This window comes from Pogona vitticeps, chromosome 4 (genome assembly GCF_051106095.1).
Source record: "Pogona vitticeps strain Pit_001003342236 chromosome 4, PviZW2.1, whole genome shotgun sequence".
NCBI lineage: Eukaryota > Metazoa > Chordata > Lepidosauria > Squamata > Agamidae > Pogona > Pogona vitticeps.
Genome location: NC_135786.1, coordinates 140,269,731 through 140,296,324, shown reverse-complemented (window position 1 = coordinate 140,296,324; position 26,594 = coordinate 140,269,731). Strand labels below are relative to the sequence as shown.

General features: G+C 38.9%; 1 protein-coding gene across 1 annotated transcript in view; it reads left to right on the top strand.

Moving 5' to 3' along the window:
• The window catches only part of GABBR2 (gamma-aminobutyric acid type B receptor subunit 2), a 439,280-nt gene that overhangs the window by 35,399 nt on the left and 377,287 nt on the right, over positions 1-26,594 (top strand). The window contains exon 2 of the mRNA XM_072998474.2: positions 8,536-8,673. Coding sequence (XP_072854575.2) covers positions 8,536-8,673 — 138 coding nt within the window. The remainder of the gene's footprint in view (positions 1-8,535; positions 8,674-26,594) is intronic.

Sequence of the window (26,594 nt, the reverse complement as noted above, 5' to 3'; positions counted from 1 at the left end):
TTTGAGTGGGAGGATGATTCAAAACAACAACATGAATATATCTAAATAAAATAAAAATATAGCAAACACAAGATGAATTCAGTATCACAATAAAATAATCAAAGTTTAACACATAAACAGGAAAAAAAATCAAATTTAGCGGGCTCCAGAGGAATACTGCTAGTGCTAATATTTCTGGATTACAAAGGCCACACCAGCTTGGTTGAAATGTCTCAGTACACTCGGAGACACTCGGAGATGGCCATGGTGCTAAATCTTCTTTCCCTAGACCCAGTGGTTTAGGGATACTGTATGTGAGTTTGATTTCCCACTGTGTCTTTTGGTAAAAGAGCTCACCTGTATTTACACATCAGGTAGAGAAGGTGTCGGAAAAATACAAAGTCAAGACCTTGTTGATTTGATACAGACTTATGGCAACCCTTGCCAGAGTTTCTAGGTAAAGAATACATAGAAGTGGTTTACCATTCCCTTTTTCTGGGGGCACCTCAGGATTGTGTAGCCATGAGCAAGCTGCACAATCCTGAGGTGCCCCCAGAAAAAGGGAATGGTAAACCACTTCTATGTACAGTATTCTTTACCTAGAAACCCTGGCAAGGGTTGCCATAAGTCTGGATCAAATCAACAAGATCTTGACTTTGTATTTTTCCGACATCTTCTCTACCTGATGTTCCCATATATTTATTATTATTAAAAAAAAAATAGGCACAATCAATCAAAATTGTAGAAACAGTGACTGGTATTATATAACATGTACAAGTTTTAACCAAAAACCTAAGCATCTGTTTAATATTGGTGCATTATGTACTGTATGCTGTTCCTAATATTGCTGTTTTTTTGTAGCTCTGATGGTGTTGTCTCTGAGAACTGCAGCTGCTTATAATACTGTGTGAAATTTCTTGATATTGTTCTCAAAGCCCCAATTACAATGGAATAATAATAATATTACAATGGGGCTTTGGGATTATTATTATTATTATTATTATTATTATTATTATTATTATTATTATTATTATTATTATTATTATTATTGTTGTTGTTGTTGTTGTTGTTGTTGCTGTTGCTGTTGCTGTTGCTGTTGCTGTTGCTGTTGCTGTTGCTGTTGCTGTTAGACTTCCACAGCCCCAGTTAATTTCCATGGCTGAGTACAGATTTGAACCCAGGCCTCTTGAGTCCTTGTCTGTCCACTACACCACATTGAGTATCCTGCATATCAATTGCTTACCTATTTTGAAAACCCCAAAATATTAGCTAAGACGGAACTGGGAAATTCTCACTACCTCTGCAGGAAAAAGTTTCAGTACGATACAGAAACACTGGTAAAATTAAAAAAGTTTATCCGTAATTGTTGTAACCCATTTGAATCTTTTCTAAAAGTTCAGCAACTGAAGGTGCTTTGTAAACTGCCAAATGTAAGACATCAGGTGAAGAGTACTGAATATTTACCTGTTTTAGGGCTACAATGGCAGGGCATTGTTTTTCTTAAATAATGACTCATCTTTTTAAAAATAAGACTTCATGTGTTATTCTCAGTTTAAATGTGATATCTGTATAGTTTCATTGTACAATAGTAGATCAGTAGCTCTAATTGAGAACAAAGTGTTTTTGAATGTGAAGATTAAATAAACTCTTATCTAAAATGGTGTGGCTACTGGAAGAAAGATAAAAACTTCTTGGGGGGAGTAATTTAGCCATTTCTGCTTCAGAGAAACTAGGCCAGAGCAATTGCTTTGAGGCACCGCTTGCAATGATTTCTACAACATTCTAAATAACCTACTGTGGCTGTAAAACACTGCAGGATTAAGCTATGCTTAATAAGCTATGCTTAATTATGCTAATTTACAGACTAGGTTTCTGATTTTTATAATGTCCTTAATTTTTTTGTAATGTAGGTGGAGTAAAGGTACAAGACTGATTTTCTCATGCTTGACAAGGTCCCCTATGAAGAATGGTCACATGTTTTTTCTTTTGGTGTTCTTTGGTAATAGTTAGAATTTTCTCTTATCATTATTTTATGGCTGAAAATACAGAAACAGAATGAGATAGAACTGAAAGCATGAAATTGGAGTCGTATTTAAAAGATGTATAGGAGAAACACTACAGTGGTACCTTGACTTAAGAACTTAATTCGTATTGGGACTGCGCTCTTAAGTCGAAACATTCTTAAGTCGAAGCACCATTTCCCATAGGAATGCATTGAAAACCATTTAATCTATATCTGCTGTTTTTCCTTCTTAAGTCGAGGCGCTGTTCTTAATTTGAAGCATTAGTTCCCGTAGGAACTAATGCAAAGCTGGTTAATCCGTATCTACCATTAGGGGGCAAATTTTTCTTCTTCTTTTGACTTAAGGTGAACTTAGGTCAAAAAAGGGGCAGGAAAGGATTTTTTTGGGGGGGGTTCTTAAGTTGAGGCTCTGTTCTCAATCCGAAGCAACTTTTTGCGAATGGAGCCATTCTTAACTCGAATTGTTCTTATGTAGGGGCGTTCTCAAGTCGAGGTACCACTGTATTTCTTGAGCCTAATTGTGAACTGGATTTTTTTTTGTTTTGCATAATCAAAACTGATATACTAAGCTTCCCCCTTCCATGAACTGGGAAGAAACAGAGCCTTTCCAGAACCAGTTAAGCCATGTATCAAACAACAGATGTTGAGATAATGACATTGTTAGCTGCCCAGAGTAGACATGTGTCTAGATGGGTGAGGTATAAATTTAATAAATAAAATAAATAAATAAAATGAGACCTATCTTAAAACTACAGAAAGTGGTAGCACAGTGCGAAATATGGGAGAATTCTGGCAAAGAAAATGTTGCTTCCACAGGTGGCAAAAGCTTACCTGAGAACTTCAGTAGCAAAGTGGGCCTTCTAATGGATAGTCAATATATGAAGGGCCAAATCATGGAGGCTTGCCTTTGACGCTATTGTGCGATCTCTGTCAAGAAGTTGTAGGAGCGTGAGGGACATTGAATGAAGAACAAGATAATAGAGATGTGAATTAAGACCGCTATTTTTTTTCAGGAATCTGAAGTAGTGGGGGCTTGTGCCTTTCATTTTCACAGGGACAGTTAATCCTCTCAGAGTTTCGGTCCAAAATTTACAGGAGTCAAGATGTCCAAACTATCCTCAAAAATAGGTTCAGGATCTTCAACAGCTCCATGAGAGGTGTTATGGCTGACCTGGCTGGCACTCCTGTTGAGGCTCTGGTTGACGACTGGTTTGCTGCTGCGGCTAGGGCTGTAGACACGATCGCACCTAAACGCCCTCTCCAACGCAGAGCCCACCCGGCGCCCTGGTTTAACCAAGATCTCCGGGTGTTGAAGCAGTTTAGGAGATGACTAGAGTGCAAGTGGAGAAAGAACCTGACGGATTATAATTGGATAGCTGTCAAGGTCGCTACTAACCTTTACCTGGCTAAGGTAAAGGTTGCCAGTCGAGCATACTTCGCTAACCGGATCAGTGAAGCGCCCAACCAGCAGTGGAACTATTCCGTATAGTACGCGACCTATCCGGAATTGGTCTGAGTGATGGGCCTCCCCCTAGTTTTTCACCGGACCAATTTACAGCATTTTTAAAATCTAAAGTGGAGGCCATCTGCTGGGACTTCTCTCCTTTTTTGAACACAGTGAGTCGAGCAGAGATGTCCAGCGCTCCGTCTTGCCCGGTAACCCTTGACTCCTTTCAGCCTGTCACGCCTGATTTTGTGGCCAAGGTGCTTGATCGCTGCCGCCACCACCTCCCCCCTTGACCCTTGCCCGGCCTGGCTAATCAAAGCAGCCAGGCCTACAACAACTGAATGGGCCACTGTCATAATCAATGGGTCTTTCCTTGGGGGCAGGTTTCCATCTGCCCTCAAGGAGACACTCATTAGGCCCATTAGGAAGAAACCCAGTTTGGTGGCGGATGAAATTGGCAATTATAGGCCCGTCACCAATGCTTCTTTCTTAAGCAAAGTGGTCGAGGGTGGTGGCCGACCAGCTCCAGGCGCACTTGGATGAAATGGATGCCCTGGATCCATTTCAGTCGGGCTTCAGGCTGCGCCATGGTGCAGAAACGGCATTGGTAGCCCTGTGTGATGACCTTTTGAGGAAGGCTGACAGGGGCAAAGTGTCTCTGCTGGTCCTCCTCAACATCTCAGCGGCCTTTGATACCATTGACCACGGTATCCTCCTGGGGAGGCTCTCTGAGCTGGGAATTGGTGGCCTGGTGCTGGCCTGGCTCCGTTCCTTCTTGGAGGACCGCCCCCAGAGAGTACAGCTTGGGGAGAGTGTTTCAGCCCTGTGGAGTCTCAATTGTGGGGTTCCACAGGGGTCGATTATCTCCCCAATGCTGTTTAACATGAGACCGCTGGGCGGGGTCATCAGGGGGTGTGGAGCATCGTGTCATCAGTATGCTGGTGACACTCAGCTCTACATCTCCTTTTCACCAACTGCAGGAGATGCCGTTCTGTCCCTTCAGTGCTGCATGGGGACTGTACTGCAGTGGATGCAGGAAAACGGGCTGAGGCTGAACCCGGACAAGACGGAGGTACTGAAGGTGGGTGCCCCCACAGTTGGGGGCCTGGGAAACTCCCTCTCTTTTGGGGGCCTGACTGTTGCCGCCAAGGATGGAGTCCGTAGCTTGGGGATCCATCTGGACCCGGCGCTCACTATGGAAACTCAGGTGGCATTGGTGGTCTGTACCGCCTTTTTCACCTTCGGCGGATAGCCCAGCTGAGGTCCTATCTCGATGTTGGGGCGCTCACTACCTTGGTGCATGTGCTCGTAATCTCAAGATTAGACCACTGTAATGCGCTGTACGTGGGGCTGCCTTTGAGGCTGTTGCGGAAACTCCAGGTGGTGCAGAATGCAGCGGCCAGACTACTTAGTGGAGTGAAAAAATACCAACACATCTCACCCACTCTGGCCGCACTGCATTGGCTGCCCATTCAGTTCTGCATCAACTTCAAAGTGTTGATGCTTACGTACAAAGCCCTAAACGGTTTAGGGCCTCGATACTTGGCGGAACGGCTACTCCCACCAAGAACTACCCGTATCACTCAACTGAGTCAGGAGGTGAGGCTGAGGAGCCTGACGCCGAGGGAGGCCTGGAAGGAAAAAACAAGAAACCAGGCCTTCTTGGCGGTGGCTCCTCGCCTCTGGAACAACCTACCTCTGGAGATTCGTGTGGCTCCCTCGCTGGGTATCTTTAAAAATCAACTCAAAATATGGATGTTTCGGCAGGCCTTCCCTCCGGTCAATTCCTGATATTCTCCTTCCCTCTCCTTTCCTACTGTTTGTTTTCCATCTTGTTGGATTTTGTTTATTGTTCACTATGTAATAATTTTATATTTATCTGAATATTTTATGTGTATTTTATTCATGTTGTAAGCTGCCTAGAGTGGTCATGATTGACCAGATAGGCGGGATATAAAAATAAATAAATAAATAAATAAATAAATAAATAAATAAATAAATAAACAAACAAACAAACAAACAAACAAATAAATAAATAAATAAATAAATAAATAAATAAATAAATAAAGTATAGACTAATACCCAGATTGAATTCACTGCTCCCAGGGAGTCAAAGTCACCAGCCTCCACAGTTTTAGATGCATCATAAATTAATGGCTGATCCATCAATGACTCTGTTGGTTTGAACCCACACTCTTCGTCTCAGTCAATTATCACTATGTGGCCGATATACGGTATATTAGTTTCCTATATACCTATATTGAAAGGGATCTACGGAGGCACTGATTCCAAGGATATCTCAGCACTCATTATTGAAGTGGTAGGAATCGCAGATAGCATGCAGTCCAGGGCCACATTTCTGATTCCTTAAGCGTTCTTAAGAATGCTTTATGTTATAGCTGCACTAGAATACAGAAATATGAGGAATAAATAAGATAATTTCCCTTTTTTGTTGTTTTCTCAAGGAGATATTTGCTATGCGTTTTGAAAGAACTACTCTAAGCTATTGGTAAAGATAGCCATAATATTAGCTTAATTAAAAAGGGCAAGATGCAAATATGTGTTAATAGACATCAAACACTTTCAGAAGTGATATGAGAAACACTATTTTCTTTGCTAATGTGTCTGCTTTGAACTTGCTAATATGGTTGTCACAGTATCTAATGTGAGAAAGGCTTTGTTTTAAATTCAAATAAAAGTTCCTGTATATTTGACTATTTAATCTGAAGGATCTGACAGATTCATATTGTTCCCTTTCTGTGAATGGATATGGCTTAAGCAGAAGCATTAGTGTAATTGCTGAATATGAAACATCTGATCTCCCTGGCCAGCTGGCCTCCCCGAAGATAAATGGAGAGGGAGGGCAGAAAGAGGAGTGTTAAAGGGCTCTTTTGCAAGTGTTCTGTTCTGGTGATGACTCTGGTGGAGAATTCATCTCCAGGCAGGGTGTGCTTCTACTTTCTTTGATTTAAGTCTCCATCTGTAGTTACCCTGTGCTGAGGCGAAGAAGCTGTCCTTTTTGAAGGACGTGCATGACTCCTCATTGTGTTACTGGATCTAGGCTTCACCTGACTCTGTAGCTACCAATATATCATTTTCTTAGGGTTTTATGCAGCTCACTCCAGTGAATGCGCTATTGTGTTCCTTTAGGGCTTTAGTCAATATAAAATGATCTCTTACTACAACCTTGGGCCTAATATGTAGAAGTAATTCTGTGTCCTTTTGGGGGTCATTTTTATGAGGAAAAGCAAATAAATACGTTTGATGAACAAAGGAACAAATAAATGTTAGGCATTAAAACAACCTGTTTGATATACTAACAGATATACTGGGATCAACTATGTGTCTCACCAGATAACGAATTCCATAGTTGGGGAGGGTACAGCACTGTAAAGGCCCTCTTAGGGGCCGTTACCAGGTCCTTCTCAGCATTGTTCAAGTTCTTCATTGAGATGGTATTCAAAGGAGCGCTGAGATTATGATCTCAAAGTATGAGTAGGTTCACAGTGGGAGTGTGGCACCATCAGGTACTGAATTCTGAGATATATATGACTGAACATGTTAAAACTATCAACCTGAAATATGTACTGAGAATCAATACAGTGGGGTCTCTACTTAAGAACTTAATCCGTATTGGAAGGTGGTTCTCAAGTTGAAAAGTTCTTATGTTGAATCTGCATTTCCCATAGGAATGCATTGAAAACCATTTAATCCGTATCTGCTCTTTTCCGTCCATAGAAACTACAGTGGAACCTCTACTTAAGAACTTAATCCATTTTGGAATGGTGTTGTTAAGTTGAAACGTTCTTAAGTTGAAGCAAAATTTCCCATAGGAATGGACTGAAAACCAATTAATCCGTTCTGGCTGTTTTTTTTGTTATGTAGAGGTGCGTTCGTACATTGAAGCATTAGTTCCCATAGGAACTAATGCAAAGCTGGTTAATACGTACTCTACCACTAGGGGGAGAAATTTTTTTAACCTAAGATGACCTTAAAAAAAGAGCAGGAAAGGTTTTTTTTCCTGTTATTATCTTGGATTTCTGTTCTCAAGTAGAAGCAAAATTTAGCAAATGGAGCTGTTCTTAAGTTGGATTGTTCTTAAGTAGAGACGTTCTTAAGTAGAGACCCCACTGTACTAGAGGGCTCATATGATACAATGTATGTTTCTACCTTTTGACCCCATCTATCAGTCTGCCTGCTACATTTTGTAACAGTGTCTATTGCTAAACTGTCTTCAAAAATAGTTTCATGTAGAAACCATTGCAGTAGTCTAACCTGGAGATTACCAGAACAGAAATGGTTGATGTCAGTTTTACCCATCCATCAGGCACCACCAGCATAAAAATGTTAGGAGGCATTCTGCTCTGCTTTATTACATTTGTTAGCTGCTTTGGGGGTATGCATATGGCAATTTGAAGTTCAAATGCACTGTTCTAGTAGTTATATAAACATCCAAATGGTGATACAATAGCAGATCCATTAGAACAATATTCTGACTGGAATGTTCTTATAAAATGATATTAATCAGAGCTAATATCATGGTTGTTGTGGGTTTTTTGGGCTCTTTGGCTGTGTACTGAAGGTTGTTCTTCCTAATGTTTTATCAGTCTCTGTGACCAGCATCTTCAGAGGACAGGAGTAGCACTCTGTGTTCTGGTGTGGTTTGTTTGGGAGTTTTTATTATTATTATTATTATTATTATTATTATTATTATTATTATTATTATTATTATTATTATTATTATTATTATTATTATTATTATTATTATTATTATTATTATTATTATTATTATTATTATTATTATTATTATTATTATTATTAATTGTATTTATACCCTGCCTATCTAGTCATTTCGACCACTCTAGGTGGCTTAGCTTAGCTGTACATAATTTTAAGGGATTTTAGTTTCAAGCCAAGAAAAAACATTCCTAACAATCATAGGACTTGTTTCACGTTTGCTATCAAAGTGTTTTTTTGGGGGGTGGGTGGAGAAGCGTTATCAATGTTAGGTGTAGCAAAACAACTCTCTGAACTAATAATTGTTTTTAATGATGAAATGTTGTTTTTGCTTTTTTCCCCTCCCCAGTGTGATAATGCAAAGGGACTTAAAGCCTTCTACGATGCAATAAAATATGGACCTACACACTTAATGGTTTTTGGTGGAGTATGTACAACTGTAACATCCATCATTGCTGAATCCCTAATAGGATGGAATTTAGTACAGGTAAGGAACTGCATTTTCTGTATCTGTGTATTTCTCATATTGATGAAAATATTTAAACATTTTTAGAAAATCAAATATTACAATTATTAAAAATTCTGTAGAAAGTATGGGCAGATTGTAAGCGTTCATGATTTACCTCATTGTTGCTTTTGTTGTAAGGTTTGCCAACAGTAAATGGTAGAGTTAGCTTTTGTACTCTCTGCAATATACTGTGATGACCCTACATGGAATCCTATTGCTGGTTTATGCTGGTGTAAGAGAAACTTCATATGTCTTGGTGATAAACTGCTGCACATTAATGAGTGATATTCCCACAAATGAGGTGCTGTTTACATTCCTGGGTGCATATTGTACCTCCTTCTGTGGTTGTGCATGTGCCCATGCCTCTATGACTTATGTGGTTTCCCTTATGGAAGCATACATTGGCAACAGGATTTAGTTCAGCAAGTTGTACTTAATTTTTTTTATCATAAACTCCCATTTTAGAATACAGAGATTGAGGTCTATACACTTTGTTGGGCAAGTAGGTGAAATAGAGTTGCATATGAGCAGATTCTCAGCCCTGCTGTTACCTGTGGGGACAAACTAGACATTAGTTTATCTGTGGTTAGCAACTGCCTCTGGGGTTTTAATTCAAACTTCTTCCAAAGGCAAATTGTAAATAGGAGCTATTTTTAGTTAAGACTGCATGGAAAAAAAGAGGAAGGGGTGAGACTCCCCTCCCCCACTTTGTGATGTTCTGATGTAAATCACACACACCTGGTATTAAATGGGTGTGTATGCATACTTAAGTAGATTAGGTTATTAACTACATTATAATAAACAGTAGTAAAAGTAATATGTAGTTTTACACTAAGAAAACCTGACACTGTGCCATGTTTACTCAGAAATTAATCCCACTGACTTCAATAGAATCTACTCCCAAGTAAGTGTGGGCATGACTTCAGCCTTAAAATTTAAATTAAATTGAGCCAGCGTAATTACAGTAAGGCTGTCTGTCAAGGTCAAAATATTATAACTAGTACTTTACATTCCAATATTAATCTTGTTTGAAATAACTGCAAATAGAATTTCTACACACAACCTACTAAAACATTACAGAATTGCTCAGAAGTCATTCACCACCTAACTGAAATTTGATGTGCTTATAGTCCAAAACACCCTGGCTAATAATATGTTCTAAAAAAGGGTGTTATTTGAATTGCACAGCTCAAAGACTATTTCATAAATGACCATCCCTCTAACAGAAAGAAAGGCAACAATTATTATATCTGAAAAGGTGACGTAAAATTATATGAAAGTGTGTTGGATTTATCTATACACTTCAATTGTTCTTCAGTTGGAAGCAGGAAGGGTTTCTTGTGGCAATCAGGAGATTCAGCATTTGCTTGCAAATAGTGTTGAGATATGGTTAGAAGAGCACTCTTCATAGTCATAGCAGCGGGCAGAACTGCTGTCAGCTCTAGTCACCAAATAAATAAATAAATAAATAAATAAATAAATAAATAAATAAATAAATAAATAAATAAATAAATAAATAAATAAACAAACAAACAAACAAACAAACAAATAAATAAATAAATAAATAAATAAATAAATAAATAAATAAATAAATAAATAAATAAATAAAACAACCCTATAGAAGCCCTAATGTGTTCAACTGGGCTGATTCATCAGAAACATTTATTTATTTTTTATTTACTTGCTTACTGCTTGACAGTGATATGCACTACACTGGGCAGTTAACAATAAATATAAGAAAATCAACCCTCCCAAACTGAACACTCTACAATTAACTACAGTCACCAATATCAGCAGAAATTAAACTAAAGACAGCATTAAACCCTTAGACTGTGCGTTCCTAATTTATCCACAAGACACAGTGGAATTTGCTTCCATCTAAACATGCATAGAATAGCATTGGAAGTATTCAGCAGAGACTTTCTGCCTTGTGTAATGGAATGCATCGAAGATATAGGAAGGCCCCAAACACGCTAGTTGCTAACATGTCCTGAAAGCAGAATATCCTTTGAAATGCACAATCTCATTAATGACCAGCCCTCTACAGAAAACAAGGCAACCTTGTATCTGGAAAAGTGAAATGAAATTATATAGAGGAGTGTTGGAATGCCTTTGTATAATGCCTGAGCCTGGAAGCATTTTGTTAAAGCATCACTTGGCAACTCTCTGTTCCAGGACAAGATTTATACTGTCAGCCTCTGAAATAGGATATGTTAAAACCCTAGTGATTGATGTGTTATCAATGGATGTAGTTTCAATTTGCTTAGCAGTGAAACTGTGATATTACCTTAGCAATCCAGGTTTAATTGTGTACTGGCAGAGTTATAGGTGATGGGTAGGTAAAGGGCAAATTCATAGCAGGCCGTGGTGTTGCTAACAGTTTTAATTTTAAACGTGATATTGCAACATAGTGGCAGTTTTCAGTATATAGGGCAATATATCGCTTGCCCATACATCTTTCTCCATAGAAGGCTTTGCTAGAATATATATCGATTTGCAAGAGAAGTGTTAAAAGGCGGCAACAGACATAACAAAGGGTATTCTTAAAGCGTATTTATAACATGCTACTGAAATATTAGAGAGGGGGGAAATCATTTGGTTAAGCTGCCTCTGTCATTGTGACATTGAACTGTAAGTTTGAATTACTGTATTTATCTGTGTATAAGATGCCCCCATGTATAAGACACCCCCCATTTCTAACCCAAAATTTCTTTCTTCGCAAGAAAGTGGAGGGGGAAAGCAGGTGTCACTTTCTTGTGAAGAAAGTGGAGGGGAAAGGCATTTTCCTTGCAAGGAAGTGCTTTTCCCCTCTACTTTCTCCAAAAAAAGTAGAGGGGGAAAGCAGGGATCAAAGCACTTTGATCCCTCCCCCCTTACCTCTGTGTAGAAGACAACCCTCAAATTTTGTCCTAAAGATTTTAGACAAAAGTATTGTCTTATACATGGAAAAATACGGTATGTTACTCAACTTGCGTGCTTCAGTGTCATTCTTGAGAAAAGCTCTAGCAGAGTCATAGCAGTGAGAGTGTATATGCATACTGAAAAGGCTTGGCTCCTGATACTTCTGGGCCCTTTCTTTAATTTTATCTTTTTTGTAAAGAAGAAAGTAACTCTTTGTTTTTTACTTATAGACACACAAACAAAATATGCTAATAGCACTGAATATGATCAGTGTGCATGAAGACAATGGGATGATTGAGAAGCTGTTTGACATTTGGAAATTAATTTTAAGTTTAGCAAAACATAATTCAATTTTTAAATTATTTAACAAGCTAAATAACTGTAATAATTGTTGAACAATTTCCACATACCCTTCATAGGATAGCCTTTACCTGTGCTTTTGTATACTTCAACTAAAAATACAGCTAGCTTTGGTTAGTAGAACGATACGTCTTCTTTTAAATAAACCTTTACCATCCGGTATAGCTTACACGGTTAGTTAATATAAAGAGATTTCTATTTTAAGAGCCTCGTGGCGCAGTGGTTAAAACGCTGTACTGCAGCTAAAACTGTGCTCATGACCTGGGGTTCAAATCCCAGGTAGCCGGCTCAAGGTTGACTCAGCCTTCCATCCTTCCGAGGTCGGTAAAATGAGTACCCAGCTTGCTGGGGGGGCAATGTGTAGCCTGTATAATTAAAATTGTAAACCGCCCGGAGAGTGCTTGTAGCGCTATGGGGCGGTATATAAGTCCAATAAATAAATAAATAAATAAATAAATAAATTAAAATAGGCTAAATTGTTTAGTGCAATGTTTGGTGAAATGCTGGGACATTGGCAGGTTGAAAGAGAATCAATCTAGTAAACTATTTGAGAACGGTGACCCTGTTTCTTGAGTAAAAACTGCATCTAATAGGGTCAGAAAATGAAATCAGCAAAGAAGAATTGAATTATCTTGAAAAATGAGATCTGATTTTAAAACTTGGTGGGGAGAAGGGCATTTAATTCTTTTGAAAAGGCAATACTGTATTTGAAAAGAAAAAAAATGTGAAGGATAGTAGAGAAGTAACAATGAAACATATTCTCTTTGTTTCCATGGCAGGCAGATGCCACTGGGCAGCGTGCTTCAATATGTTGCTTGTACTGGATAATCCAGGATTCTTCCCATTTCTCTGTTCTTGTGACATGTAAATTGTGCATAGCTTGTTGGTTTTAGCAATAAACCAAGCTAGAAGTGGGAGCTGAAGTAGGATATCAGAACAAACCAGTGTGGGGAGCACTATTTATTTGGAATATGTCTTTTCATACAAACCTAGGCAGAAGGAGGCACTTTCTAATGATGTCTATTTGCAGTAGTAGCATTGTCTGCATGTATACATTTCCTAGGGAAAATGTCATATATGAATTGGTAGCTCATGCTTCACTTGCTGTGAATTCCCCAGCCAAGTTCCACCTATAGTAGACCCACTGAAACCATTGCTAAATGTCAAGTCAGCAACTGAATGTAAATCCCATTGACTAATTGGATATACTGTAGTTGGGACTGGGAAGAGGATTTAGGTCATGGTTTCTAATGCTTCAGAACTAATGTATAATCACTGTTTTCAGCTTTAAATATTGTCTTTCAATGTTGTAAGCCACCTTGGGTCCTTTTAAAGGAGAAAGACAGGGTTTAAATAAATTAAATAAATAAATGTTGAAACTTTGGAGGTAATCGCGTGATCTGTTCTAAGTGCTGTTTGATTTCTACTACCTGTTTCCCCGAAAATAAGACCTAACCTGAAAATAAGCCCTAGTATGATTTTTCAGGATGCTCGTAATATAAGCCCTGTCCCCAAAATAAGCCCCAGTTCAGTGAAACCTCACCCTCCACCATTGTGCATCAGCCAGAAGAAGATGACATGAGTGTATTAATAAATGTAGATGAATATAAATATGAACAAATGTAGATTGTTGTACATGAAAAATAAAAATAAAACATCCCCTGGAAATAAGTCCTAATGTGTTTTTTAGAGCAAAAATTAATATAAGAACCTGTCTTATTTTCAGGGAAACATGGTGTATAGTAGTTAGGATCCATGTGTGTAAACCTGTACAACGAGATCATTGTGTTACCTAATAGCAAGGCTGCTATGATAAGTTCGTTCCTCTGAAATTGTCCAGAATTTCCAAATTAGTTTGCTGTTACCTTCCTGTCAAATTGTCATTTATACCCAACTTGCTGATAACTGTAAAAGACATGTTTTGGGAATAAATGACTGCAGATAAAGATGATCAACATGGGACAAATTTTAGTTGATGATAGCATGAGATCAGATACTAAGAGCCTCGTGGCGCAGTGGTTAAAACGCTGTACTGCAGCTAAAACTGTGCTCACGACCTGGGGTTCAAATCCCAGGTAGCCGGCTCAAGGTTGACTCAGCCTTCCATCCTTCCGAGGTCGGTAAAATGAGTACCCAGCTTGCTGGGGGGGGCAATGTGTAGCCTGTATAATTAAAAATTGTAAACCGCCCGGAGAGTGCTTGTAGTGCTATGGGGCGGTATATAAGTCCAATAAATAAATAAATAAATAAATAATAAATAAATAAATTCAGCTGTGCTTTGTTGAAGGGTTCAATAATGTCATGTGCAACATGGTCCAGAATAAGGTAAAATGAAAATCTCTTTAGGTTTGTAGGCCTAGTTGTGTAGGCTTCACATCTTGGCCAGGTGTCCATAAATGCAGATATATCGGAAACCACTCCCCAGAGTAAAATTGTCCCTGTGAGTTTCCACATTGAGGATAGAAATGGAGAACAGAGCTATGTTGAGAGACTCTGTGTATTTGACAGCTGAATATTTAGTGAAGATTAATCTTATACACAGCTATTCTTCATAACAGCTAGCTAAAGATACCTGTAGTCAATAATGACATTGTTTTGCAAGGAAAAGCCAAGGAATTATGGTAGTAGAGCTAGAGCCACTTGAGATACAACAGAAGCTTAATAAAAGTTTAGGAATAACAAAGTCCCTTTGAAATTGCCCTATGTTTTAAGAGTGGCTGGATGTTTGTCATGGAGTGCTTCTGTCTGAAAAACAGAAGCTCAAAGCTCACTGGAGCATGTGAAATGATTTGGTTTCTGGCTGATTCTGAAATGGCTGCTGATTCTCTCATTTGTGATGTAGTTTTAAAATGTTTATATCCTGTTTTTATGAAATATTATTTGTTTAGAGAATGTGAGACCCATTCTTTTCTTTTAGAGAGTTCTAAATAAAATGGAGCCAGGGGGTCGAGGCAAGCAGATGTTTTATAGGAGCTGGGTTTGGAGGGGCAGCAGTTATTAGCTGCTGTTCCTGCTGCTCCTCCTGCCTCTGCTGCCACCGCCAGCAGCTACTACTGCCAGCTGAAACACTGGTGGTCCTGGGAAGGAAAGAGGGAAAAATCTGTGCTTTGAAGCTTTTTCTCTTTCTCCTTTTTGCTAGCAGCAGTGCTTGTGGGAACCAGGCCTCAGCGCTTTGGCAAGGTCTATGCCACTGTTAAACAGGTTGTTTTATGGCTGCATCCTAGCAGTACTGTGCAGACCCAGTGGGAGTTTCACACTGCTGTAAGCTGGAATAGCTTCCAGTCTGACTGATGCACAGATATCTGGACAAGCAGCTGAGAATTTTTTTACAAAGAGCGTTCGTTCTATCTGTTCATGGCCCCTGGTGTAAACTGAGTTGCTACACAGACATTGCTGAAGTTTAACACAGTAAGGGTGATATTTCTCTGTTTGTCATCATGCTGTGTACATTTCTAAAACTTAGCCGATATATAGGGCCCTTGCTGTTAGTTGCAACAGTCCTTATTTAGTGATAAAATGGAACTCCCAGCCAGGTTGTGCTGTAGTAGTTTGTAAGACATTGGAAATAACATTGACATGTGGTTGTAGATGTCATTGAACATTACTGTATGTGTCATATGCATATGTATATATCTGGATTTTTTGAGTCTTTGTTATTGTTGAGTAACATTAGCTTGCAACACTATTGAATCATTTTGTAAAATAACAAGCTGCAATGTTCAGCTGTTTGCTCGAGGAGAAACAAAGGATATGGTGGAGTAAGGACTTCCCTGTGTAAAGACCTTGAAAAATCTCTACCTGCCTTTAAAGCAGGAATACTTGCCTTTCCAGTTGCAGTAACTGTAGTGAAGGTAATGATACTAATAAGAAGGCATCCTGAACTTTGTGAAGATAATGTTCACTAATAAGAATGTTTTTTCTAGCCCAAAGCAGGTTGAAGTAGCTTTGCTGGAACATGCTCCAAAAGCTGCATGTCGAACAAATAAGTAATCACTGTCCCTCCTCATGGGTGTGCTTGCTTGTGAAGCATATACTCAGTTGAATGTTGTATATATATGAAAAGATAAGAAATATCCAAACTGCTCTGCTGATAAAGCAGTCTCAGCTTGTGTCAGACTGAAAAGAGGCAAGATAAATATGGAGCAATAGAACAGGTAGTTTTCCTTACCATCAAATGTCCTTGATGGTCAGGCTGGTGGGAAATCTGACCTGTAAGGTGTTCTAGGAATCTAGCACAAGAGACAATCCTGATGACCTCCTCCTGGGTTCCCTGTGGTTTCCTCCTTGATAGTGACATGTAGGTGGAATTCCCACCTGACATTTTTTTCAGTTCAGATCCCTTGAACTCAAAATGACAGTAGATATTTGCCGTGTTCGTTTGGTGGCTCAGAGATTCCAATAATGTTCAGTGAGGATGATGGTGTATTGACAGATTTGTGCCCAACCTTTTTTGGTCTGAGGACTGGCTGGGAAAGGCAGGGCACCCCCACGCTTGCATGCACGCGTGAACAAGTGCGCTGTCTCTCTTGCATGGGCACGCTCGTGCGCATGTGCAGATGGCAGCACGGCACTTGTCTGGGCATGTGCATGCTCGTGCGTATGTGCAAACGTGCATGCTGGAGCACGTGTGCAGCCGCAAACAGGCTGTGCGGGGGTGATTGCGTGCTGGGGGGGGCGGGAGGTCTGTCTCAGCGGCCCAGTCCGGCTCAGGCGATTGACAGGCACCGGGCCGCGGACCGGGGGTTGGGGACCTGTGCCCTAATATGTTTGAGAGGTAACTACACAGGGAGAACTTCTTAGCGAATTACTGTACAGTATCAATTTTTGCACCATACTTTATAACTTTATGTGTTCCTTGAAGACAAAGCTAAGGGCCAAGAGTAAGAGTGGCAACCTTACTTGACAAAGTAATGGCAGATGAAATAAAAATGGACAAAAGGGACAAGGGCTGCAAGGAAAGAAATGTTAAGTGTTCTGCAGCCTGTTATTGTAAATGTGTAACCCTAATTTTCGTTTCTTGTCATCAAATAATAGAGTTTGAAGACAATGGGCATAGGCTTTAAAATATGAAGGGATTTCAGCTCTAATAATAATTTAGAAATGCAGCCATTTGTGTCATTCTACATAATTATCTGCATAAACAGAATTGTTCAGGGTAAGAAAAAAAATAATTCGCTTGTTGTGCCCAGAATTTCCAAACTGTTCTTAAAGTTGTAATTTATATAACTGGCATTTATGTGTTATTTCAGCACCATTACTTCAGACAAGGGGATCAAATGCATTATTTTGTCACACTCTTTTGTCTGCATATTTAGTCTTAAAATGAGAGTGAAATAAAAGGGAGAGAACATTGAAAGTTCTTCCCCCATCACTATACTATGTGCAGTGCTCCATGACAGTGGGGCCCAAACCAGGACATTCCAGGTGTATGGCTGGGGCATTTGGAGTGAGTCCTTGGATTCACTAGTTCTAAGTTTTCATGATATGGTTCCAGAAGACCAAAAGAATGCAGCAACTTTGGAGCTGGTGTGTTTATTTTAATTATGATTAGGTGGGAAAGCTCAGTTTGGGAAGGGCATTGCTTTGGAAGGGCAAATCCACTCCTCATCTTCTGCTTGAGCAAAAGGTGACCAGTTTAAGTCTCTTTCCCAGCAATCCACTAGCTCAGTGATTCCCAATCTTAGGTCCCCAGATGCTCTTGGACTACAACTCCCAGAAATCCTGGCCAGCACAGCTAATAGTGAAGGCTTCAAGGAGTTTTAGTCTAAGAACTTCTGGGGACCGAAGATTGGGAATCACTGCACTAGCAAGTGGAATATGGGTCACTAGGAGAGTGGGATATTAGAGAGAGGAGTCAGAGAAAAAAGGAGTGACCTGCCCATTTTTTGGCCCTATATCTGGCTACCACTGGCTTCAGCTCTAACCACTGTCACCATATGTCTTTGGACAGTTTGCTTGCAAGGGAATGTTGACTGCCTCTGTTCGAGGCACCTTTAGCAGTTAAAAGGAAGTTAAAAGTTTTGTTGGATCCAGGATACTTTGGCAATAATAAGACAGTGTTTGAAATCCTGTTTCTTAGTGTAGTAAGTTGCACTAAAGTAAGCCCATTAAGTCTGTGAGGATTTCACCAGTCAATGTCTCCATAACTTCCATTGATTCAAATGGGCCTACTCTATTTGCAACTTATTGTAGTGTGGTACGTTGCAACTAGAATAGAATTGAATCAGAGGAATTTATGAAGGAATTGACTCACCAAATCCACACTGATTTAATGGGTCTACCCTAGTGCACCGTGCTATATTAATCAAAAAGATTTCAGCTAATGTCCAAAATATTTTCCTCAATGATAGTATTAGGTCAAGAGAGAGATGTGTAATCCAGAGGAGAAAAGTAACCTTTTTGTTATGTCCCTTCTCCAGATTTTTCAGCTGGTTATCATCACATAACAAATCAATTAATAATAGTTCATAATTTCATGTCTAGGTGTTGGTGATTATATACCATAATCATCTTAGAGCTGCAGAGCTGGAATGAATCCTATGGATCATTGAGTCCAGCACCTGTCATCAGCCAGATAATTCAACCACTGAGCTATCCAACAGTTCTTACCGACGTGATGAATCTAATACAATCACTGATAATATAGCAGTTGATCACAAACAGAATATGAATCTGCAATGTTATGCTGCTGCAAAACAAAACAAAAACCCACAAAAATGCTGCAGTGTTACTGGAACCATAGTTTCACTTGATTCTGTATTAGTCAGATTGCAAATTTAGTATAGAGTGGTGCCTCGACTTACGAACTTAATCCATTCCAGAAGATGTTCGTAACTCGAAATGGTCATAAGTTGAAGCACCATTTCCCACTGAAATGCAATTAATCAATTCTGGCCAAAGAAAAAAAATCACCAAAAAACCCACACACGAAACACTGCAAGTCCGATCAGAAACGTGATTAATCCGTTCCGGCTGAAGGGAGGGGAAGCAAGCCCCAAGCATGCAAGACACATCAGAAATGGGGAAAAAGCAAAGCAGAAAGCAAGCAAAGCATGCAAGACACATCGGAAATGGGGAACAAAAAACCGAAAAAGCAAACAAACTCCCCAAGACAATACCGGAAATGGGAAAAATACTGAAAAACAAACCCCCCAAGATCCATCACAACACAGAAACATAACCCCCCAGCCCAAAACCATGCTACAAAACCCACCCAGAACAGTTTTTAAAAAGCAGAAAGCAGTACCTTACCTTACCAGGCAGTCCCAAGCCTCCTCCGATTGCACACTCTCTAACCACTGGGGCAAAAGAGCTACAAAGAAGCAGCCTCTTCGCCACCAACAGTTAGCAATTTGAATTTCCCACCTTTTTCTTCTGCCTTTTTTGTGTTCATAACTGAAAGCTCCGGCCGCAAGTCGAAGCAAAATTTTGTGGCCGGAGCTGGTTGTAACTTGAAATGGTCGTAAGTCAGAATGTTCGTAAGTTGAGGCACCACTGTAGTTGCTAGTGACATCTAAGAAGAAGATCTGGCCTCACTTTGAATACTGTCCAAAAAAATTTTTTTTTTTTTTGGCTTTAACAAGGATGTGGATAAATTGGAATGGGATTAGAGAAGGGCAGAGAATTGGAAAACAAATCTTATAAGAAAATGGTGAAGGAACTGGATATGTTTAGTGTAGTGGAAGGGATTTGAGAATGCTGTTCAAATACTTGGATAGCCATCATAAGGAAGGGAAAGGAATTAATTTACCAGAGGGTAGATTCCAGTTTCCATCTTGGATGCACATCTTAAATGTGGTGAGGGGGTTTGAATGTGTCAGAGAAGCCAAAAGCAATGCTATCAAGACTCCATTAAGAGCCTGGACTCCTAGCAGGCTCACCCAAGGCAAGAAGTTCACAGCTGAAGTCCCAGATTAAATGCTGCAACATCCAGGCTCTAATACTGAGCCAAGATGTAGCAAAAGCAGTTACAATACAAGGTCTGACTGAAAATCCATCAACATAACCATCATTCAATTACAGATGCTGAAGAAGATGAAATGGAAAGCTGGAGGAAATTGATCACACACCAAAATAAGACAATCATAGGTCCCTGGAATGCAAAAGTAGAAAACAAAGCAGAACCTAATGTTGGAAAATCTGGCCTAGGGATTAGAAAAAAAAGCAGGAGAACAAGCATAGATTTCAATTAAGCCAACAATCTATTTACTGTAAATATATGTCTCAAGCAACCGAAGATACAACCATACATATGAACATCACCAGGTGGTCAATATAGAAATCAAATAGACTATGAAATAGGAAAAAGGAAATGGAGAAACTGCATTCTCTGGAAAAACAAGACCAGGAGCGGATTGTGGTACTGATCATGAACTGTTAATATCCAGCATTAGAGTAAAATTGAGGAAGAACTCTTAGTGCCAAAATACAATCTCAAACAACATTTCCTATGAATTCAAAATCCACTTTAAAAATATTTGGCATTATTAAACTCAATTGACCTGGAACCAGAAGAACTGTGGACTGAAATCAGAGATGTTTTAAGGGAAAAATACAAAAAGACAATTCCTGTAGTAAAAAGAAAGGAAAAACCCTGATGAATGACAAATGAAACACTTAAAGTTATTGTGACAAGTGAGAAGGAAATGTAAAAGGTGAAAGTAGTAAGGTCAAATCCTGAATGGAGCTTTTCAGCTACAGTTGAAAAAAAAAACAGAAACAAAAGAGAGAGAAACAAGGTATATCTTTTCAGAAAGAGGACTTTAAATCTAAATTAGAAATGCTGAAAGACCTATCTGGGGCACACTATCTGACCTGGATAAAATAAAGGGAAGGTTGGCTGAAGACCTATCCAGAAGAGATAAAAGAATGACAGACTCTTTGAAGAGGAATCCTATGACAAAGAACCTATAGTTCTAGAAAGTAATAGGAAGGCTGCTTTGAAAGCACCAGGAAGAAATAAATCACCAGGGGTAGATCGAATACTGATAGAACTATTTCAAGATGAAGAGAGTGAATCTGTCAAAATCTTAACAAGAATAAGTCAACAAATATGGAAAACAAAACAATGACTCACAGACTGGCAATGTTCAATACATATTCTAGTCCCCAAGAAAGAAGATGTCAAGGAATGCAGTAACTATAGGACCATTGCTTTAATTTCCCTTGCAAGCAAAGCGGTATTCAAGGTCTTGCAAGAAAGGCTTGGACCTTATACAGAGCAGAATTCCGAAAAGAAAGAGGCACTCGAGATCATATTGCAAGTATCTGTTGACTACTAGAGCACACCAAAGAACTTCAGAAGATCAGTCTATGCTTTATAGACTATAGCAAAGCCTTTGGCTATGTGGATAATGAGATATTATGGATTGTTCTAAAAAAAAACAGGTGTGCCTCTGCACTTTATTATCCTGTATTGTAAACAAGATACAGAATGCTTTCCCTATAGGCAAAGATGTCAGAGTAGGATGCATTTTATCCCTGTATCTGTTAAATCTGTATGCAGGTTGTGGGGGCAGGTAGGCAGCTGGGTTGTTTTTGTTTTAGACACCCACTGGGCTGTCTAAAACAAAAATTCCAAATTTGTGGTTCATTTGGGAAAACAATCATAAATTTGTGATTTGTGGTTCATGGACTTCCACAAATCACAGTGAACTGCCATCTTCACAGTTCGTGCCCATTTCTAATCCACATTTTTGTATTCTCAATTAATGTGAATAGATATGAAAGCTGAACAGTAAGGAGAGCTGACTGGGAAAAATAATTTGTTTGAAATGTGGTGCTGGATGGGAGCTTTGCGTGTATCTTGGATTGCCAAAAAGATGAACAGGTGGATTCTAGATTAAATGAAGCTTGAACTATCTCTATAGGCAAAAATTATGTAACTGAGGCTGTTCTACTTTGGGCAAAATCTGAGCTGGCAGGAGTCACTGGAAAAGTAATAATGCTTGGAAAAGTTGAAAGTGACAGGAAAAGAAAAAGACCAAATACAAGATGGACCGACTCCCTAGAGGAAGCCAGAAGCAGGAGCTGAGCAGGGCCATTGAGGACAGGAAATTTTGGATATCACTCATTTATAGGGTAACCATAAGTCAGCATGGCAGCATGTAACAACAACAAACATTCAGTCAAACTTTGGGATAAGCATTTCCCATGGTTAGATATGTTTTATTATGGAATGAATTGCCTAGAAGAGTGGTGAGCTTTTTTTGGAGGTCTTAAAATGGAACTGGAACAGCCATACACTGGATGGAGGTGCTCTACCGATGGATTATATTTATTAAACAGCAGTTGGGCTAGATGACAATCATGGCCCCTCCCATTCTGTGACACTGCATCTCACCAGGATCATTGATCTCTGTACTGTGTTTATTGATCAGATTATGCATATTTATTACTCCACTAACCAAACAGCATAACATAGGGGTTCCATCTTCTTAAAAATACTGTCTTTCCCAATAAATGCTATACCTTGCTTCGGGAAAGGATTAAATTATAGTTATGTACTCTTATTTACTTGAGCCTATGTCTCACTCTCAGACCCAAAAACTAGAGGCCTCCACAGAAAAATCAGAAGCTTTTGTTCATCACAGCTGGCATTTATCCCAATTAAGGGTTAATCCCAGAATGAAACAATCACACAATCATATCAGTGTTCATTAAGAGTATTAAAGTAGAAGTCTTTTCATTGTTGCAGTAATTCCAAGAAACATTTGCTTGTTGTTGTTTTTACAAACTTTCTTTATCTATATAGCTTCTATGTTTCATATGAATAAAATTACTCTGAAATGTAATAAGTCATTGAAGAAAGTCTTACGGCTATGAAGAAAACTGTAGGCACATACACTTAAAAATATATACAAATTGAACTTAAGGTATAGGCTTAACTTAAGTTAACGTATCACTCAAGTCTTGAGAGTCCCCTGGACTGCAAGGAGATCACACCTATCCGTTCTGAGGGAAATCAACTCTGAGTGCTCACTGGAAGGACAGCTCCTGAGGCTGAGGCTTCAATACTTTGGCCATCTCGTGAGAAGAGAAGACTCCCTGGAAAAAACCCTGATGTTGGGGAAATGTGCAGGCAAGAGGAGAGGGGTATGACAGAGGATGAGATGGTTGGACAGTGTCATCGAAGCAACCAACATGAATTTGATCAAACTCCGGGAGGCAGTGGAAGACAGGAGGGCCTGGCGTGCTCTGGTCCATGGGGTCATGAAGAGTCAGACATGACTTAACAACTAAACAACAACAACAATCACTAAAGTCATGTCATGTTCGAGTCCAAAATACAAGAGAATAAGTATAATAAAACACTGAAAAATGTTTTAAGTTATATTCTAAAGATACAGAACATTATAGCTAAATAAGGCCGAGAATACATCTCTAGAACACATGAGTGAAAATTAAAAGCATTGTAACATTAACTACTGTTTAGTTGTTCTTAAAAAGCATATCAACAATATCAAAGAAGGTAAAAGTAAAAACATATTAAAGAAAATACATTATTTAGCCTGTTAGCATATTTAGACACACAGAGAAAAAATATTAGTAACAAGCTCACTCAGCCTGGCTATTAAATTTTATGATGATTGTTATTCTTGATGTCTGGTGTTCAAAATGTCATGGATTTATGATGATGTGCTGAATGCCAGGATGATGTGATGTTTGTGTGTGTCCTATCACCACATGAATTTGTATTCTTGCAAATTTTTCTTTCCTTTTTATCCCTCCTTACTAATTTAGAATTTTATTGTTAAAGAATTTCTGCATGAGCAAAAGTTAATTTAAAGTCTCATAGACTTTACTTCTCTTTCCTTTCCTGGGTTAGAAACTAAACTCTTATCATATATTTATGTTTTGACTGTCTTACACTAATGTCAGAAATTCTAAAACAAGTGCTACTCATCTAGATTTTTCTGAACAAACTAAAGCTATAATTCATATAAATTATTCTTTCCAAAAGATGTTGCAAAAAGATTAAACATGTCATTTTATTTAAGCCACACATTACATCATTTACCTCTTCATTTATGATAATCTATCTGTGTTTACAAATTCTAACCATTGTTGTTGTTTAGTCGTAAAGTCATGTCTGACTCTTCGGGACCCCATGGGCCAGAGCACGCCAGGCCCTCCTGTTTTCCACTGCCTCCCAGAGTTGAGTCAAATTCATGCTGGTAGCTTCGGTGACAGTGTCCAACAATCTCATCCTCTGTTGTCCCCTTCTCCTCTTGCCTTCACACTTTCCTAACATCATTTATTCAAAAGCAAAAGAGACATTCAGTTGCCAAGTTTTTTATATCTCTTGACCTTGCTCTGCTGGAGCTGGCTTATTGTTTTAGAAAATGGAGATTGTTTTAAAAACAAAGAAGTTCAAGTTGCAAATTTCACTTTTAAAGCACTTTTTTCTGCACTCCCAGACTGATTTTATTATTTTTCTAACTCTCTTAAACAGACACGGTTCCAAATACTGACATTACATTTTTAATGACAATACTGTGCTACCTTTGTACTAATTAATATGTCACATTAACCTCTCATGGATCAGATTTTTTTTTAAATGTGAATTTTTTTAGTTCCATAGTATTTTCTTATACTGTCAGAAAACAGTAGTGTCTTTACATATAGGGGTTGGTTTTTATGCATACTTCTTTTGCTTCCCAAATCCACTGAAAAATCCAAGGCCCATCCCCCTAACTGAAACATGCTGCTGACAAACAGAGTGTATCTTTTTTCCCCCTCAGCATCATTGTTTATCAGAAATGTTACAGAACCTTGGGGACATTGTTTAGAACTGTGGAATAAAAATTCTGTTGAATCCTGCACTATAGGCGAGTTGGAGGGACTTAAATGTTCTGTGTTGGTGCATCAAGATGAGGTATGTCATGAGCAGGTTTGCTTTTTATTTGTTCTAAAGTAAGGGCCTTTGTCTGGACTGAGGTCATTACATATGGAAAGGAGAAATTTAATTCCTTCCTCCATAGCCATTTTCATGCCCCATGGGGCAACTAAAAAAGAAAAGGGGAAAACATCTTATTGGCTCCTTTGGAACTATTTTGTTTTCTAAATGTTTGTGTTGTGCTGCTGACAACTAAGGGTGAGTAGTATTAAATTTCCTCTTTCCAGTGTAATAGTCTCAACCTGGATTGTGAATGTATTTGCTTTGTCTGGACTAAATCATCATAGGCATCCTTTAGTCTTGAAAGACTATGGTAACATGCTCTGAATCGAGGAGTGTCTTCTCCAGAGAATGAAGCCTGGGTAAAGTAATGTGGAGGATAGGCTGTTACCCAAGCAGCAGTTCCCCCCTCTCGACATTGATGAAATGGTACAATGGAAAGGCAAGAGCCAATACAGCTGGTTCCAGCAACGTCGCAGGAGTTGGCAGAACAACGCAAACTGCCTCCGGGACTCCAGCTCTGGATTTTGCCTCTAGGTTAACTCCTGAAGCCTTTTCCATGAGTGGATATATGAGTCCATGAGTCTGGACTAAATAAATAACAGAAATATCTGTATCCTGTGTAATTAACATAATCTGTAGTTTAACTGTATAAATAATACCACTTGAGTTCTTTACATATGAACTGAGTACTAAACAGAAACCCATCTCTTATCTTTAAATTAATATTGGGCTACTTGGTCAAACACTGATTATGTTTCTCATAATGTACAAGAGTTTTTCTTAGTGCAGATTAAACTGGTAAGTTAGTATAAACATTATTTATACATATATAAATTTTGAAATGAGAAAATGTGATATTAATCAATGATTTAAATTGGTTCTTTGTATCCTTCATCCAAATCTCTTCTTAAGTTGACTTTAGTTAAATCAATCCACCTTGGGCAATAATTTTCCATTAAGAATTTCATTTTTTTTTCCAGGCTCATGTAATGCAGGGAAGGGTTTACTGGCTGGACTTCTTTATTTAGTAGAATCTCAGGTCCCACCAACCCAAACCATGTGAGAATGACAGATGCATAGGGTAAAAGTACAAGGTACTTGAGAGCCCATTCTGACTCCAAGGATTTTGTTTCTGTTCCAGAATGGAACTAAGCTTACAGACCTTTTATAGAAAAAATGCACTTCCAGTCACCCCAAGCTATCTTCATTTCAGTAGCCTAATTTAGGTTGAAAAAGTCACTTTGTTGCTGCAGTTGGAAGTTGCTGATCTACAAAACATCACAGAGAGCTGCCAGTAGTTTCCATCTTCCCTGCAGTCCACCCCTGACATAGAGAAGACATTTCTTTAAAGAGAATTGAAGTTCAGTGAAAAGAAAGCACTGTAAAATCTCAGTGAACATTGCCTGCCGGTATTTCTTGGATGACAACAGCATACTTTTCTCTTCCTTGTTTGGCTCCTGAGAGTAGCAATTTTGGACAAGGCTTCATTCGATTTTCTCTTTATTGCTTTTAAGAAAGGAACTGTCTAGAGAGTCTATTATTATGGTTCTCTAAGAGTATCACTTGTGAAGTGTGCAAGATTTCTAAATTGCTGTTGGACTAAAACAGTGCTCACACAAAGTCATTAGCAACATTATGAAAGTTAAGTACTTAGAAACCACTCACTTGGTGTTCTGACTGTTGTGGTTGTGATGGACATAAATGGACAGGTGGTTAAGGTAGTCTGTCTGCATCTTAT